The 18,620-nt window shown below is 39.9% G+C and overlaps 2 protein-coding genes across 9 annotated transcripts in view; one reads left to right on the forward strand and one right to left on the reverse strand.

The window, feature by feature from the left end:
- Positions 1-18,620, forward strand: part of PRPF40A (pre-mRNA processing factor 40 homolog A) — a gene marked incomplete at its 5' end in the record, with an annotated part of 70,327 nt that overhangs the window by 18,361 nt on the left and 33,346 nt on the right. For 2 of the 4 annotated variants that reach the window (XM_083407146.1, XM_083407148.1), the window contains 14 exons: positions 255-419; positions 1,148-1,256; positions 1,686-1,836; positions 3,032-3,165; positions 3,671-3,785; positions 3,919-4,010; positions 4,144-4,260; positions 5,286-5,423; positions 6,253-6,348; positions 7,834-7,920; positions 8,009-8,105; positions 8,203-8,264; positions 8,942-9,070; positions 11,786-13,111. In XM_083407146.1, the coding sequence (XP_083263272.1) occupies positions 255-419; positions 1,148-1,256; positions 1,686-1,836; positions 3,032-3,165; positions 3,671-3,785; positions 3,919-4,010; positions 4,144-4,260; positions 5,286-5,423; positions 6,253-6,348; positions 7,834-7,920; positions 8,009-8,105; positions 8,203-8,264; positions 8,942-9,070; positions 11,786-11,878 (1,585 nt within the window). In that variant the 3' untranslated portion in view covers positions 11,879-13,111. Of the gene's footprint in view, positions 1-254; positions 420-1,147; positions 1,257-1,685; positions 1,837-3,031; positions 3,166-3,670; positions 3,786-3,918; positions 4,011-4,143; positions 4,261-5,285; positions 5,424-6,252; positions 6,349-7,833; positions 7,921-8,008; positions 8,106-8,202; positions 8,265-8,941; positions 9,071-11,785; positions 13,112-18,620 lie in introns of those variants that run through there. The other 2 variants (XM_083407149.1, XM_083407147.1) reach the window with 2 other exon arrangements.
- The window catches only part of FMNL2 (formin like 2), a 187,060-nt gene continuing 183,218 nt past the window's right edge, over positions 14,779-18,620 (reverse strand). For all 5 annotated transcript variants that reach the window (XM_083406874.1, XM_083406876.1, XM_083406875.1 and 2 more), the window contains one exon: positions 14,779-17,231. In XM_083406874.1, coding sequence (XP_083263000.1) covers positions 17,122-17,231 — 110 coding nt within the window. In that variant the 3' untranslated portion in view covers positions 14,779-17,121. The remainder of the gene's footprint in view (positions 17,232-18,620) is intronic.

Genomic DNA, 18,620 nt, shown 5'->3' on the forward strand with positions numbered 1-18,620 from the left:
ATGCCACTTTGAGACACATGTAAAAAACAAGTTATGTATATATTTTAAATAAATCAACAAATGTAACTTGTTTTACTCTTGCATGTTTTTTTTTAAAACTGGGTTGTTGTTTTTTTGAGGGGAAGCAATTGTGTACTAAATACTTTGAAACTCTCCCCCTATGTGCAGTTTTAAAAGGAATCTTCATAAAATGATCAGTTGTAGTTGGTACTGCATTTAGCAATAAGTTTATGGCTTTTTTCTTTAATTTGTAGTGCTTTGGCAAAACTAAGTGAGAAGAAGCAAGCATTTAATGCTTACAAGGTCCAGACAGAGAAAGAAGAAAAAGAGGAAGCAAGATTAAAATACAAAGAGGCAAAAGAATCTTTTCAGCGTTTCCTTGAGAACCATGAGAAGATGACATCCACTACCAGATACAAGTAAGATAAATCTAATGCATAATACTAGTTGTACAGTTCAAAATTTAAAACTTGAGCTTGGGTAGACTAAGAGGGGAATGTGAATTAAAAAACAACACTTTAAAATACTGTTTCAAATACTGTGCTATAGGGAATAACAATTTGTGCAAAGTCACTGTTGCAAGGTGATGTTCTCCAATTTCTACTTCTGCTGCCCATGCCTCCTGTCTGGTGCAGATTTATATGGAGGAGGAGGACTTGGCAGAAATCTATTCCCTCCCCTTTTCTGTTGTGAGTGAAACTCCGACTCTGCAGCCATTTGAAAGTCTAGATACAAACCACGGTTGCCTCTGCATTTCTACAAAGACTGCAGTGTATGAGAAGTTGTCACTGAGACTGTTGGCAAAATATGTATTGGGAATGGATGCAAGCAAGGAAGGGATCCATTCTTGTGTGTTTTAAAAATACAAAAACCTTTCATCAAAGCAATGGGAGAAAAAAAATGGCAGGAGCTGGAATACAACACATAGAAATTTTAAAAAATTCTATATTGTTAACACATTCTTTTATTTTAGTTGTGCAAGCTGGAATGATTTTGTAATATTAAACATGAGTTACGTACAATTACACATTTGTACTCTCTTGGTTATTCACACATTTGGCAAGGATTGGGATGTTGGCTGACCAGTGGGAAAGAGCGGGAGCAAAGTGATTTATAGAGCTTTTTTTCTTCCTATTTCTACCTACAGAAAAGCTGAACAAATGTTTGGAGAGATGGAAGTCTGGAATGCAATATCAGAACGTGATCGTCTTGAAATCTATGAAGATGTCCTATTCTTCTTATCAAAGAAAGAAAAGGTAATTTATTTCTTCAGATGGGGGGCATACACACCCACTTACTCCTCTTCCTCTTTTCTATAGATAAATCTGTCTTCCTCTACATTTTAACAAATATCATATCAAGATTTTCTACAAATGACAATGTCTTTTCCTTAATGTGGCACTATTTAATTTAGTTCCAAACAAAATAGAGCAAAAGCTTGATGTGGTGGTCACACCATAGGCATTTCTTGAAGATAGTCTTCTAGTCTATCCGGAATTATGCATGCATCCTGGCAATGCAAAGTAGTGTGATGTCTCTTTCTTGTTCAGTGATGAAGTTATGCAGTTGCTTCAGACTGGCAGATTTGCTACAAAATGCCCCCTCTTAATAATCTGTTGGTAATGTTTGATACCGAGCATTTTAGCAAAACAAATGCCATTAAATGTTTCATTTAACTTTTTCAGGAACAGGCCAAGCAGTTAAGGAAGAGGAACTGGGAGGCATTAAAAAACATCTTGGATAATATGGCTAATGTCACATACTGTACTACCTGGTCAGAGGCTCAGCAATATCTGATGGACAATCCTACCTTTGCAGAAGACGAGGAACTTCAGAGTAAGGAGACAGGGTTGTATTCCACGTAGTGCTAACGTTTTCCCCCTCTCCTTCCCCTCTGTGCCCCAGGCTTTCTTCCCGGAGCAGACTTGGGGGCAGCATGAGGAAGGAGTATCCCAATGCACCAGCACAAACATTTAGTTAAATACAACTCAAAATACACTGGTTCCTTTATTGTCAGAATTTGATCTTAGTGATGATCTGATGGCAACAGCAACTCAGATCTTTAACCTTCAATCTAGCTTGCTCCAGTTTAGAGGTGGTGTGCCTGATAAAACAGCATTGTTACTTTTGGCAGCCAGGATTTCCCAACTCACATTGCTCTTGGTGGAGAATGCAGGAGCCAGCACCGCACAGACTATGATCCAATTCAGACCTAATCAGTTTATTTTCCTTTATACGGTTTAGCAGTATTTTTTGTTAATATTTTGTTCGGGGGGGGGGTGCGCACATACATGTATATATAGATAGATAATATGAATATAAACAAAGCACCTAGGTATCTTGGGTTTGGAAATCATTGGAAGCTGCTGTTACTTTAAAATCAAAAGCTTGTCATTGGTATAGCAGAAATGAAGGGAGGGAGTGCATGTTTCTGAGGCTTGCTACAGATTGCTCTTGTAGTGAGAAATTGCCATTAAAAATGTTGGGGCAGGCAGGGATGTTGAAGGAGACTTGTCTGATGCCAGAAGCCTGCTGTACTCCTAGAGGCTTCCTGTGCACAAGTGGCTCCAATCTTCAGGCAGTTGCCCTCCAGAACTTGGATGCTGATGAGAATGATGCGGGGGTCGGGTTAGCACATTTGCCCCATGCCTGTTCCTTCTTTTTTCCCCTGATAATGTAACATCTAAAGAGGCGGCTATGGTTTCCTCTGAGACTTTATAAAACTTACATGAGAAACAAAGGAAAAGCTTTGCCTTAGCCATTAGCCAGTTTTTTTTTTAAAAGGGCTTACCTCAGCATTGGGAAAGATCCAGTTGTGTCAACAGGCACAAAAGGATTCTCCCTTCCTCTCAGCCCCCCTCACCTCCTACCTGCTGAAGCAGATTTTTTTCCCCCAGGGGCAGGGGGCTGCTGTGGAGGAGGAGAGGAAGGGAAGTCATGTTTGTGCAAGCAGAAGATTGTGGCACAAGCAAATTACCACAGTTGGACCTCACCCTTCATTTTCTGAAATGTTTGTATGCTGCTTTTCTAGATATGGATAAGGAGGATGCATTGATTTGTTTCGAAGAGCACATAAGGGCTTTGGAAAAGGAGGAGGAGGAAGAAAAGCAGAAGGGATTGCTCAGGGAAAGACGACGGCAACGTAAAAACAGAGAATCTTTCCAGGTTAGTGACAAAATGAACTATTAGGTGTTGGGATAGGTTACCATCAATCTTGGTATTCTGTAAAGTGCAAATAATGAGTGTAGATAAATACTAAAAAATCTTGCAGGTCGACATTTTATGGCTTCACCATAGTCTGTTTTACCTGAAGAAAGTTTATTTCCGATTCATCATCTCCTGGCATGTCTGTCAGAGTATGGCCCATGGTCAGGGATGATGGGAGTTGTAGTCCAGCATCATCAGGGAGCACAGGTTAGCCACCCCTACTCTAGACTGCAGTCCTAACTCCACTTAGCTGGTAGTAAGTGCCACTGAATTCAGTGAGACTTAGTTTCTGAGTAGACATGAGTAGTATTGCAGTCCTAGGGGTATGTTAGATGCTTTTCCATTTGATGTCCACATGCTATATTGTAGCATTCTGTGGGGCAGTAAAAATGACAGGGCCGACTCATTGCCATTTAATATACACGATTGTGAGATTCCCCATTTTCTACTGTTTCCTCTGCAGATATTTTTGGATGAGCTGCATGAACATGGCCAGCTGCATTCAATGTCATCATGGATGGAGTTATATCCAACCATAAGTTCTGATATTCGATTTACTAACATGCTTGGTCAGCCTGGTAAGTATATTCTCTCCTGCCTGTAGAAAATAAGGTGGAGGTAATGCTTGTGCATTTTTGGTAGACTAATGTAATAAGAAATGTAATTCTAGGGTTAGCGGGAGGTTTTGACCAATGTAGTTTCTTTCTTCAGGCTCAACAGCACTTGATCTCTTCAAGTTTTATGTTGAAGATCTGAAAGCACGCTACCATGATGAAAAAAAGATAATAAAAGACATCTTAAAGGTGAGGGGAAATGTGTTTTTAGTTGCTGGGAGGAAACCAGTGTTTCCAATCTAAAATTAGATACCTTGAGCTGGGAATCCACACTGTCATGTTGTAACATGAGTTTGTGCCATCAAAATTTGCTGTTTTGCAGGACAAAGGATTTGTAGTTGAAGTGAATACTACTTTTGAAGACTTTGTCACAGTCATCAGTTCAACTAAAAGAGCTACCACTTTAGATGCTGGAAATATCAAGCTAGCTTTCAATAGTGTAAGTTGGGCTTTTAAAAATCTAGAATATTTTTTTAAATCCTAATGTTAAGAAGACTTGATAAAATGTTTACAAGTCTCCAAATAAGTATGTAGTATCCGTATTGTCAAATGCAAGAATATAAACTTAATGATAGGTGAAAAAGTGTGGAATTGATGGGGCTGTTTAGACCTAAAAGCAAATCACAGTTGAGGAGCCTCAGGCTTGCATCCTACCTCCTCCACTCAGATAAGTTTCAATCCAAGTTTAGTGGCAAACTATGGGTGGCGCTGTGGGTTAAACCACAGAGCCTAGGACTTGCTGATCAGAAGGTCGGCGGTCCAAATCCCCGCAACGGGGTGAGCTCTCGTTGCTCGGTCCCTGCTCCTGCCAACCTAGCAGTTTGAAAGCACATCAAAGTGCAAGTAGATAAATAGGTACCACTCCAGCGGGAAGGTAAACGGCGTTTCGTGCACTGCTCTGGTTCACCAGAAGCAGCTTAGTCATGCTGGCCACATGACCCAGAAGCTGTATTCCAGCTTCCTCGGCCAATAAAGTGAGATGATCGCCGCAACCCCAGAGTCAGTCACAACTGGACCTAATGGTCAGGGGTCCCTTTACCTTTACTTTGATCTATCAGAATTTGCTCTGTTAGTCATTTATAGAATCTAAATCATGGGTGGTGTCAAATGTTGCATGAAAAGACCTCCACTCATGTAACATGACTTCCTCTGCTCCTTCCTACCCACACACCCCAAATCAGCTCCAGATGATCGAGGGACTCCCCAGAGGGGATTTTGGAGGTGCTCAAGTGAAAAGAGAGGAAGGCAAAGTCCTATATAGTGAGTGGGAAGTCTGTTCTACTTATGAATGGATCACATTAGGTTCAATCACATGATTTGGTGGTGCGTCTGAACCACCATTATATGTGACACACACACAGCAAATAATGAGAAAAGTACTCCCTTGCAGAATGGGATTTGGTTGTTTTCCCTTTTTTCCATTGCCCTTACATTGAATGGTCACTTGGTTTTGTTTTGATGTAGCTGTTGGAAAAGGCAGAGGCTCGTGAACGTGAGCGAGAGAAAGAAGAAGCCCGCAAAATGAAACGGAAAGAGTCTGCTTTTAAGAGTATGCTAAAACAAGCAACCCCTCCAATTGAAATGGATGCAGTGTGGGAAGATGTAAGCATTTTACAAGAGAATGTTGGTTACCCAGAAAACACTTTGTTAAATGAAGTGTGTGTTTGGGGTGGGGGGTGTATAACTATCAAAAGTAATGAACAGCAGCAATAGACCTATAATAGTTAAATGTATTGATCTAAGTACAATTTCTTTTAAATGAAATTAGAAAGACTGTAAATGGAATAATAAAATAGGTGAAGTGCTTGCAGGGAGATAAATTGAAGGATTTTAACTCGTGGTCATGGGGTGGGGCAGTGGGGTGTCGTCCCAGGAGGATGCAAAAAGGTCCTGTTTAAGAGCAGAGATAATAGATACATTTTGGAATGAAATGCACTTTTGAATGTTTTCTCACATTTAAAATTGTGGCATCAGATATTCCAAACATGGACCAGACAGGTTTTTATACAGGGTACTCTTCTAGAAGTCAAGGAAGAATTAATCCCACTTGGCACAGTATGAATATTTGATGATTGGAAAAGCTTTGGATTATGTTCAGTGAGAATACTGGAAGGCATTTCTGAAGAAAATTGATGTGGGGTCTAAATTCTTAACCTTTATAAGCATCATACATAAAGCACCTCACGTTTCTGTCTTTACCATTGGATCTTGGCTAAGATTCAGCTATGCTAAGAATATCAGCAGGAGTATGTTTCATCATTATTTGATCTGGTTTTTATGAACACAATACTTATAACTAATAGATTGTATTGAGCCGTAGTCTGACCTTTTTTTTTTTTGAAAAATAAAGTAATTTCTATACAGAACATTTTTATTTTATAAATTGAAGTTGTTGGCTAAACCATATACATAATTCTTCTCTTATATATAGATTCGAGAAAGGTTTGTGAAAGAACCAGCATTTGAAGACATCACTCTAGAATCAGAAAGAAAAAGAATATTTAAAGATTTCATTTATTTACTAGAGGTAACGATACTATGATAAGAGCATTGTCTGATAGATTTGAAACAGATTTTTTAAAACTTACCATATTTTTCGCCCCATAGGACGCACCGGCCCATAGGACGCACCAAGTTTTTTTGGGGGGGGGGGAAATAAAGGGGAAAAAAAATTATTTCCCTCCCAGGCGCTTGTGGGGCCGGCAGCGGGGAGAAGCGTTCTTCTCCCTGCCGCCCGCCTGCAGACCAGGTCTGGGGGCAACGGGAAGACGCACTGCGCCTCCCAGCTGTCCCCGGGGCTGGCGGAGGGGAGAAGCACGCGTCTCCCCGCCGTCAGCCTCCAAACCACATCAGGAGACGGTGGGATGGCAGCGTTCCGCCTCCCCGCTGTCCCCCGAACTTGTGGGGCTGGCGCTGCGCCCCATAGGACGCACACACATTTCCCCTTCATTTTTGGAGGGGAAAAAGTGCGTCCTATAGGGCAAAAAATACGGTAACTTATTGAACTGATCCCCTAAAATAGAAGTGGAGAACCTTTTCTTCCTGTATCTCTTAGTGAAAATCTGTTGGAGCCTGCATGCAAGTGGTGGGTGGGAGCCAGAGCCAAAAGTTTTCTCTCTCTTGTGGACACCCTTTTCCATTTTTTTCCTCTGACAACTCATGAACTAAAGCAGTCTTTCTCCAATCTGGTGCTCTCCAAAGGTTTTGGAGTACAAAAGGCCTTGCCTAGCTTGCTTATTAGAGTGAGCCAAAGGGGATTAGCTGGGTGAGACCAAAGAGAATAACGTCTTACCGGGGCAGGAGCAAGTTCCAGCCATCCTTAAGGGGGCATCATTGGACCAAGTTATTTATTTAACAACTATCATTGAATGGGGAATACTGTGGCAAGGTGCTTGAAAGGGTGATGGCAGCCCAGCTTGGATCAATTTCATTCAGGCTTCATCTGAGGTCCAAATAACAGAAGGATGCTGCCCCTAAAATATTTAGCAGCAGGTGTCAGCATTTGCCTGGACACAAAATACTATTGAAAGCATAGCTTTGTAGAATATATTTATGGGGACATTAGCTTCCTGTCTGAGAGTGATCTGTAATTAATTTTAACGGTTGGCATCATCTTTTTCATTAGATTATATTTTTAATAACCTAAACACTGGTAGTGTATTCATCATCAGGAAGGATTACATGAAGATGTCAGCCCTCCCACTGTTAGAACTGCTCTTTAAATGTTGTAATTCATACCTCCCAAACATCTTTCTTTGCAAGAAGCGTCCTGTCTTTCCAAAATCTCATTTGCTGTTAAGAAGATGGAAGAGTATGAACAAGTGTGGCTTTGCAAAGCCAGTGTCCAAAAAGGCATGCAGTGCAGTTTCAAAATAAAAGTATATAGAGGAAGTATTTCAGAATAGAGACTTAAAGAGATACGCTATACATACTGTATTTGTGTAGCAAAAAATTTAACAAAACGCATGCTTACTCTTTCAAATGAGTCATTTTTATTCTTTCAATGCTGCAGCATGAGTGTCAACACCATCATTCAAAGAACAAGAAGCATTCTAAAAAATCAAAAAAACATCACAGAAAAAGGTCTCGCTCTCGTTCGGTAAGATAGAGTGCAGTATTCAGTTGTTTCTTTTTACCACCCAGCCTTTAAAAACGAATGTTACATGTCAAATACTCTTGCTTTAAAGGGTTCAGAATCTGAGGATGATGACAGTCATTCAAAGAAAAAGAGGCAACGCTCAGACTCTCGATCAGTCTCCGAACGCTCCTCCAGCGCGGAATCTGGTACTTTAAAAAAAATCTTACCTAACAAAATAGAGAATGCTTAGCAGTTATCAACTTAAATAACCCTGATACCTATTTAATTCTAATGCATTAATAGAGAGAAGCTACAAGAAATCAAAGAAACACAAAAAGAAGAACAAAAAGAGGAGACACAAGTCTGTGAGTATACCTCAGTTTGGCACTGTTCTCCCCCCCACCCCACTCAATTTCTTGTATCTATCTGCAAAACGAAGAATTAAGGTGCACTTAATAAAATTGAACAACAGTGTGCTATTTTATTATTTGTATGTGAATTGAGTGTACATTTGGTACAGCCATTTTTTTCTTTTAAAAAATCCCTAAGAAGTAGTAGTTGTCTTCCTTCCTAACTGAATTCTTGAAAGTTAAAGCATTCTGTATCACTGAAGTTTCCTGTCCTGAAAGCTGACAAGCTGCCAGATACTTCTCCTGAGCCAGAAAGTCTGAATCCAGTTTGTTGTGCTTCACTTGCGCATAATTTCTGTGCTATGAATATGATGTACAGTTAGAAGCCTTGCAGGTAGACAAGTCCCCCCCCCATACCAGTTAAGACTTGCAGCCAGTTGGCATGAGTAAGAGCTAGGTTAAATGTTCAGTCATGATTTTGAAAGTTGGTATTTTGAACATGGAAGACCCAGGTTGAAATTCCTGCCTGTCTTCACCAGACTGTTGTGTGGTAATGAGAACTGATTGAAACACAGGCTTGGGATAATAGAAAAACTCTTGTGGAACTAGAGGTAGATTCCCATTGGCTCCACCCTTCTACAGTGTATTCTCTGTGCATCCTTGATTTATACTGTTTATTTTACTCTGTACAGGATTCTCCAGAATCGGATGTGGATCGAGAAAAAGACAAAAAGGAGAGAGAAAACGAAAAGGAAAGAAGTAGGCAAAGATCTGAATCTAAGCATAAATCACCTCCTAAAAAGCGACCTGGCAAAGATTCTGTGAGTTTGCTTGGCTTTATTGTGTTAACTATCTTACCAGTAGATTAGTTGTTGTGTGGTCTAAGAGTAGAAGGATCTGCTATTTCTGATTGGTGTCACTATTGCTTGTTTTTTTACCCATAATAGTTATTCTGCAATTTTAAAAAAAACCTGGGGCCCTCCAGATGATGTTGGATGCCAATCAGCCCAGCCAGCATGGCCAGTCATCTGCAGTGATGGGAGCTATATTCCATTATCTGGACAGCCACAGATGTATTTTAATACATATAAGCTGCCAAAACTATCACAACATTTGGAAAAGAACAAATTGGTGGATAACTGATCCACACATTGGCCCAAGAGGTCATTTTGTATAGCTGTAGTTTTGTTTTTTGGCCTTTCAAGTTTATATCCTTCCTTTAAACACCAAGCTTGTATAGGGAAGCATAGACTAAAGTGTAACATTATATCTTCTCTTCATCAACAAAATTTCCTGAGAGCTTATTAGCTGTAGCTGAAGACCTAAATGCTAGAATTTAATGATCCGCATTTAAGTTTTGCTGGCTTCTGCCTGGCCCCATTACAATATAGATTGGCTCTGCTAATTCTCAGTAGAGTGGCAACTGTGGATCATAATGGCTTAATGGGACTGTTATTGTGGTTCAAGCATAACAAACTATTGTTTGGTCTCCAGAACTGTTTCTAGCTAATACACATCTCTTGTACAGTGGTACCTCGGGTTAAGAACTTAATTCGTTCCGGAGGTCCGTTCTTAACCTGAAACTGTTCTTAACCTGAAGCACCACTTTAGCTAATGGGGCCTCCTGCTGCTGCCATGCCGCCGGAGCACATTTTCTGTTCTTATCCTGAAGCAAAGTTCTTAACCCGAGGTAATATTTCTGGTTTAACAGAGTCTGTAACCAGAAGCGTATGTAACGCGAAGTGTATGTAACCCGAGGTACCACTGTATAAGCCTTAGAATTTACAGTGACCACCAGCCACTGATACTATATGTATTTACTCAAGGTGGTGATGTGTAGTTGTCAGAGCTGGCTCCAGGTCCCAGCTCACAGAGGACCAACGCTAGCCGGTAGTAATGTACAAAGGTCTTTATTGAAGTACAGTTTCCATTTTCAAGCCGGAGCGCCCCAGCTCTACGTCTAGGGTTTAGATCGGCGAAGCTCCATCTGAATCTCCGCCCCCTGTACACCAGTTTAAGATTCTAGCCTTACTCCACCTCTTCCGTCTCTCCTTTCTCCTCTGGGTTCTGCTACCCCCCGGGGTCCCTTCCTTCCTGGATTCTTCTGACGCTGACGTTGACCCCCCTGACTCCTCCCGCTCTTTTCGGCGGGCTTTGGGACCTGGCTCCCTATCCGGGCTGCCAACTGCGCCGCCCTCCTGTACATTTGAACTTGGCGCGCGCGCCCAGCCTTCAACCTTCCTCTCGACCGTTTCCTCGCTCCCCGATGGAGGCGTGGCCAATCCTGACTCATGTCCTCCCGCTGGCAGTGCGCCGCCTGATCCTGATGCCTGGGACTCCTCCCCCCTACTGCACTCTGGTGTGGACGCTGGTCCTGATTTCCGACTGCTGCTCTCTGAGTCCCCTCTGGCCCCTTCTTCCTGGGGTGCCCCCCTAGGCACCCCCCTTGCTCTGACCATGGGCGCCCCTTTCTGTGAATCTTCCGATTCGCTGGAAAGACTCAGAGACCTCGGACCGCTGTCATCGCTAACATTTCCTTCGGACTCCTCCCCCTCGCTCTCTATTTCCTCCCTTTCTTGTGCCTCTGCTCCTGAACCCCTGACAGTAGTTAACTCAGTACCTTCAAGTTAACAGTACTATTGAAAATCCACTGAGAACAGCAAAATGATCAAGCCACTTCAGTGGCTTGGCTTTTGCGCTAAGCTGAACTCTGTTCTGGAAGGCCAGTTAAGGTTTAGAATACAGTATGAGCAATTCCCCTTCCTCCCTGCGATTATTGAGACATCTGACAAGTTCATCCAACTCCTTTTCAAAGATGTAACACTTGGATTTAGCCCCCTAGACCTAAATCACTTTGGGCATAGCTTTTCTGCGAAAAAGGCACTAAGAGACTCCCGTGTTTATTCGGAGTTCAGATTAAGTTACTTTCAACTTCAGAAAGATCAGATTCCTCAAGCATCTTTTGTTCAGACACTAGTTATATCAACATTTTATATGGGATTTCTGTTCATAGAGCTGGAACATGTCATTTATTCTCTCTTTACATTTGACTTACTGAATGTGGATTAAAAGGGCAGCATATAACTTTAGATAACATTTCCGTAGCATCGTAACCTGGAAGAGTGCATCCTTCTCCTTTGTTCTCAGTATGTTGTGCACCACTAAAGTTACTGTCTGCCCACTACTGTTGTGCACCACGAAAGTTACACGATGTCCTTGATCAAGTTTGACTTTTCTTGAGGGAGCAGTGCCAGCCAGTCAAATGAAAAAGTAATTAAAAAAAATATATTGGGTGCACTTAAAAGTAGTTATTTGAATTTGGTCAGTAGATAGGCCTGAGGCCTGTAATTTACCAGTGGTGCTAAAATTGTATAGTTTGAGAGTTTCAAGTGATTTTTAGTATGAAATCTTAGGTTGTCTAGTGATGGCCAAACTGCAGTTCTTAATAAATACTGAAATGTTCAAAGTAACTACAACGACTGAATTCTCAACTGTGGGAAAGAGTATATCAATTATTTTTCATTGTCCTTTTTCAGGGTAATTGGGATACCTCTGGTAGTGAATTAAGTGAAGGTGAACTAGAAAAACAAAGGAGGACCCTCTTGGAACAACTGGATGAAGATCAATAAAAAGTATTTATACCAAATATGTTTACAATGTGATTTAATAAGAAATATAGATGATTCATTTCAGGAAATGGATTCCAATGTTCCATTGGCATAGCAATGGCTTTTCAGTTCTACTGCATAACTAAATATTTCAAATAATATCATTGTGTGCCTGGCAGCAAATTGTCAAAGACGGTGAACATTCAGAATTCAAGCTGAAGTTCTGCTTCTAATAAGCTAGGCAGCCTGTATATATACCCCATGCACCTTGGCATTCTTCAAAGAGCACATTAAGATGAACAGAAAATCTTTTTATTTTTGAGCCCTTTCAATAGCGGCTTGGAAAAGTACTTGAGCCTTTCGGGCTTCTTGTGTCTATAAAACAGCTCTTGCTATGAAAGCCTAAACTTGTTTTTCTTGTCAAATAAGGTCTGGGGGTGGGTAAGGGGTGCACATGTTCTGTTCAGAAAGATGCTCCTATAATTTTCTTGGGCTCCACTTCTGTTGGGTTTTTTTAATTCCTTTTTTATTTTGCAAGTGGAGGGAAAGGAAGAAGAGAGGGGGAAATATTTTTTCTTCATTTATGGTAGTCCAGAATCCATTATTGGGTTTTTGTGTATTACCTTGCTGGCCAAAATGATGTTTTAGGTGGTTTCTATTGAATTTTGACTTTAGGTTGAAATGTATATCGAGTTTCACCCTGAAGTGAATTTTTAGTGTCAAGTTTTAAAACTGTGAAAAATAGATTAATTAATGGAAATCCTAATAGGCCCTTAATTTTCAAGGCTGTAAGGTATGCTGATGTAATAACATAGCTGCCATTTTTTATTAGTGAAGAACCTGGTATATGTACAAAGAAAAAAACCAAATTGGCAAAGGGTATTATTTCAGCATTAATCTTAATGTTACAGAAAATAGCAAAATCAGACTAAATTGATGCAATATGTTGCCTTAAGGACTTCCGAAGAATGTACCACCAAGTTTTGGAAAGCAGTTGCAATACTCTTGTCTAGAAAAATCAATGTTAACGTAATACTTTTCTTTTGAAAGATGTTGACCTAATGTTGAAAACCTGGTCTCCTTTTATTCTGTTCTTTTTCCTTTGTACTGAATAGATTCTGACCAGCCTTTGATTAAAACTATCAGCCCTATACATTGAGGAGTATTGACTACTGTGGTACAGACTCTAAAATCTTTCTGATTTGAATATTTTTGTACATTTTTATCACTTATTAAACCTTGTCTTCTAGCGTGCACTAGTATTTTTTCTGTTTTTTAAAAATGCTCTGTACAGCCAACACATTACTGATCTCACACAGTGTTACTGGTTAAGTTAAGTACTCTAGTGTGGTGCTTCCTTTTTAATATATGTGTAATCACAGCAACAAAAGAAAGGAGCTGTCAAAGATCTGTAACAGCACAGAAGTGGAATACTTAACAATATATAGTGGTGGTAATTCAAGATTGGCCTTTTTATTTGTAAATTTAGCCTCTACTATGCAAATTAAGAAATAAGGACAAATATAGCAGGCATGTTGTTATCCTTAGGTTTTACCGATTTCTATGGCGCTTGTGTAACAGTTTGCTCTACTTGCAAGTAAAAGGTTGGCTTCACAGTACAGTGGCTTGGAACTGACACTCCTATAAGGGAACTCTGCTGATTGGAGAGAAGCCATTTTCACTGATTTTTCCTTCTCTCCCCCCCCCCCCCAATTGATAGAGTATGGGGGGAGACATCAAACAGTACAGGGTTGTACACTGTGCATTCTGAATACTCTCAGGCGCAACAAAATGAATCATCCCTCCTTTATGTTGATCACTTCTTAATGAAAAATTATTCTTACTAATTTTGTCTAGTTATATAGCTTAAGGTAGAGTGCAGTGAAACGTCCAGGAAATTCCAGAGCAGTAAGTGTTGGGGAATGAGAATGTAAAATGCTATGACTTCCTGCTGTCATAGTGTTTGGGACTCTGCTTATAGAAGAGAATTTAAATATGTATTTTGTTAATGTTGAGGAGGAAAAGAAAAAAAAACAATTGCATATTTGGCTTCCTGTTTGAGAAACTGCAAGTACGGTTAACTCGCTCATACTAATTGCATAGTTTGCTGTACATGGATTGGTAGCACATCATGTTTCACACTCAGCTACATACTGGTATACAGGTGGGGAAAGTGTCGCAGTACTTAAAACAGCTATGAAGGTAGCCATTTTCCCGCTCCGATGCAAGTGATATTTATGTAAAATATTTTCTTATTGCCGCCTTGCATAATTTACATGAAGAAACATGTTTCTAAGTAAACATTACTTTTTAAAGCGTTGTCTTTATTTTTCCATTAAAAATAAAAAGCTTTAAGTATAAAGTTAGTTTCTTCATATTTCTGCAAACTGTCATGCCCCATATCTTATTTGCTACAATCTGATTTCTTCTCTAGTTTGCATATCTTGTACTTTTGAACTTTCCCCACTACATCTGAAAGAGAAACAACATATATATATATATATATATATATATATATATATATATACTGCATCATTTGAAACTTCTTCAAATAGGTTTTGCCTACTGCAAAAGTAAAGCAGCTGTATTAAGTGCAGGCAATGCAAATGGTTACATGGGGTTCTTTCCAATTCTACAATTCTGAGTATGTGGTCCACTCATCCCATCCCTAGGTTTCATTTTTCCAGCGTTTAATTTAAAAAGGGTTGTTTGCTCTTAACCTTATAGGAGAAAGTGCATGGTAATGAAGTTACCTGTTTATAGCTCATTACTACTACATTGTGGAAAAAGTCCAGTGCCAATAGGAACTCACGCCTACATGCAGCCCTCTCTGGTTCTTGTTTTAGCACAGCCCTGCTACTCTGCATAGTTCTAGGGCCCCATATAGATCAGTCTGAGTAACAAGGAAGAGCTGTGGATCATTTGTAGTAGTGTAAATAGTTTATTCAATCATATGCCATGAACAGATCAGAAAAGTAACATGAACTGCTTTTATAAAACACCTATAATATTGCTAAGAAGCAGGTCTGTTACTAGATAAAATATTGAAGAGAACATGCCAATATTACAGCCCATTGTTCCTTTCTAAATATTTTTAGCATACTGTGATTTCTCATAGCTCCTTAAATCTTTGAATTATATTACCAAATGTTGTTTCCCCCAAACCTAAACATTCATCTTTCTGTGAAGGAAAATGGCACAATCGTGGCATGTTCTCTTTAACATGTCAAGTACACATTGCTGTAAATTGAGAGAACAATTGGCAGTTTGTTTAAAATAAACTTCTCTGTAAATAGTTAAGCAAATGTCAATGTAATAACTTTTGAGCCCCAAACTGTCCATTTAGTTAAATATAAAAAAACAAAACTATAAGTTAAAATAACATTCAGATTGTATAGCACAGGCTGATGCATTTTTAAACAATATTTACAATATTACCCCGAGGCTAGAGTGGGAATTAAAGAGAAGTGTAAAAACCATAAAAAGCACCAAATTTGTAGCAAAATATCTGTACATTTAGAAACATTATCATATAACTACACATTATTAAAGGAATATGGGACCTTTACCAGTGGTTCACATAAGCACAACAAAAAAGAAAATAATTCAGTGGTTAAATACTATACAATAAATTTTACAATTAACAGTGATGCAGTGCTACCAGGAAAGGAAAGCTGTAAGCAAGATGTCCCTTAACTTTAGTCTGATTTTTGACTTGGGAGAGAAAATCAAGTGCCCTGCCTTGTAAGCAGTAGGTGGGGTTGGCAATGGCCACTCTTGGTAATTAAAACTTTGCTTTAAATGTTTCAACTGGTTAAAAATTTGAAATACAAGCACTCTAATCTGGAAAGGATAGCCACAAGCGCAAGGCAGATGCATTTCTAAAATGAGAAAGTCATCTGTGCACTGTAGCGTTCAACAGCTTGCGTGTTCCCTATTAAACCCACAAGTTTGGAAGAAATGAAGTGCAAACACATTTACAATTTCCAACTGCACATCTGACTTACACTTCTTGTAAGATGCTGCATCCATCAGCAGATCTGAACTGGGATAAAAAAATCTATTTCAGGTTTGAGAATATATGCAGTGATAAACTGTTTCGTTAACTAGCTACATTTCAGCTGAGAGACAGCTCTTTATAAGCCAACCTGGATTGTCGCATGGCAGAATTTCTTGTGGAATGGAGGTACAAGCTTATTTATGGAGGGTATCCTAATTTTTCGGCAGGGCACCAGATTTTCATTATTCCGACAACTGAACAGTTGTGGTCCTCAGGAATTATAATACTGATTACTGAGAAGTTAATACCTTAGTGCTAATTAATAAATAACATTGTTACCCAAAAGCTGCCTCTATCTGTAGAAAACAGTAGTGGAATTTCATCCATGTTTCTTCTGTGTTTGCATTGTGTTCTATGAGCTATACCTCCTCACTTCAGCTTCACTACCAACTGGTATATAGCAGGTAGAATCTGAAAGCAGGTAGCTGTGTATTTAGAATAAGCCATATGTTATCACATCCTATTTACAGCCGAAACCCCACTATCCAAGCCTTTCTTATCCCAGTTAAGTTTAACCCTTTGTAAAATGTAATCACATCTACATCAACTTCTGTTTTCTGGATGTTTTCCCCACCCTTAAGAGGAATGCATTTTTCTTAAAAGGGTACAATTTAATGAGTTTCTCCCCTTCGTATATGGTAAGTCCTTACATATGCATATGAAGATGTATGCATACATCATCATCATCATAAGTGCAACAGAATTTCAAAACTAAGTCAAACTGTCCAGGAGGAATGTATTGAAATCATTAAAAAAATCCACAGCGGATCACTTCCAAGTATTACCTATTTACAAGTCATGAGATCAAGAAAGCCCACTGAAGGCTATTCACTAAATGGTATGTAACAAAACAAAACAAAAATACAATATGTATTTTACATTTTGGTTAAAAACACTGAACAAATTTATTGGTGTAAAACAATACCCAATCAAATAAAGTCCTATTGCTTTGATTAATTTGAGCAGGTAATTGAATTTTAGGCACTTGGTAGTTACAGTTGAGTGGAGAGCTCATCTTTTCCCCCCCTTATTTTTTCCCTCTGTGTTCCTATGTGTTTGCTGTTGTTATTGAGCCCTTCAGAAGATAAGTTAATGTACTGCAATAAAGTCCACAATTAGAATGGTAGCGCAAATATAGTTCACATGGCAAGGAATCAATCAAGCACACGTTCTACTTTACACATGCACGTTCTCCCAATCCGGCTCACATGGCTATTTCAGCACCGTTGAGAGTGCGTAAATTCTGATCATCAAAACGCCGCCTCACGCTTCTCCTCACCGCATCGGCTCGTCTGTAGGGCTGGTTTCTAAGATCTGCGGGGAAGAAGCAGGAAGGTGTCAGAAGCGGGCTAGCCTGTGCCTCTGGATCTAGACAAGGAAAGAGTCCTGCTGGTAGCCAATCAAAGCAGCTTGAAGCAAAAGAGAAAAAGGGGACTGTTTAAGCTCCCAAGAGAGCCGAGCAGAACAGCACTGATGGGTCTCTCTCTTCACTGACTATTACTAATATGGAACTTCTGCCTGCTGCATTATTCAGAGTTACGGATCTAGGTATGAAAAGGGTTCTGCTGCGGAAGCAATCTCGCAATTTCCTTGCATAGCAAAAGCTTCCATCAGACTTCTTCTGTATAGAGAGAATCAGGTGGGGAGCTGCTTCCACACCAGGGTTCTGCCACTGAAGACCCAAACTATGGGGCCACCATGAATCTGCATCAGCTGCATTTTCTTATGAGGATGAAAATGAGGGTATGGATTATTATTTAAAAAAAACACACACAAGACAGGATGGCAGCAGGGTTAGATGCTAATGCTAGTTGGCTGTCACTTGCCACTAATTTTCCCTGAGACCCAGGCTTCATTCATTCTCTGAACCTCTTCAAACTGTGACCTCAGGCTCTTCTATACTGGTGAGTTATAATATGAAAAATGTGTTATAAAAATGGGACAACAGGGCGCTGTAGTGTTGCCCATGTGAAATTGCATTGAGAGCTATATTTTTATAATGTTTTCTAGATCAGTGCAGATCCAGCTAGCGACTCCTTTGCCCCACATGCTACCAATTTCTGCTTCACACAGGAGGCAAATCTATTGTGTTTACTAGTGGTATGACCAGCAAGCCAATCTGAAGCCTTCCAGGTTTTTTAAATAAAACAGCAGCAGCAAAAACAATAAGCAGGCACTGCTCCTCTTTCCCAACCCCCCCCCTTCTACCCTGGAGGCCCCTTAGCCCTTTAAAATCACACCTCCCCAGCTGTGCTAGATTTCCAGACTGCAGCAACCTACCAAACCATTCACAATTTGTACAATATGTACTTGCTCAATGCCAGCAGTTTTGACTACTGTATTACATTGGCAATTTTAAGAGCCAGTTGGTCTACATTGCTAGCATTGGTATGGTCCTGATTATGCTTAAAAGAAGGGAATGACATGGGTAGGAGTGCTTGTGGCTGCTGCCCCAACAACATTACCCTACCCTACAATGCTGCTGTGAGCAGCAGCCACATGGCCAGTCCCATTTGCTTCAATAGACTATTGTATTTTAATATTCTGTTGGAAGCCACCCAGAGTGGCTTGGGAAACCCAGCCAGATAGGCAGGGTATTAATAATAAATTATTATTATTATTATTATTATTATTATTATTATTATTATTATTATTTGCTGAAACTGGGGACAGTGCTGCATCAGGAGCAAAAAGCACACACCT

Source organism: Podarcis tiliguerta, assembly GCF_965153285.1.
Source record: "Podarcis tiliguerta genome assembly, chromosome: 1".
NCBI lineage: Eukaryota > Metazoa > Chordata > Lepidosauria > Squamata > Lacertidae > Podarcis > Podarcis tiliguerta.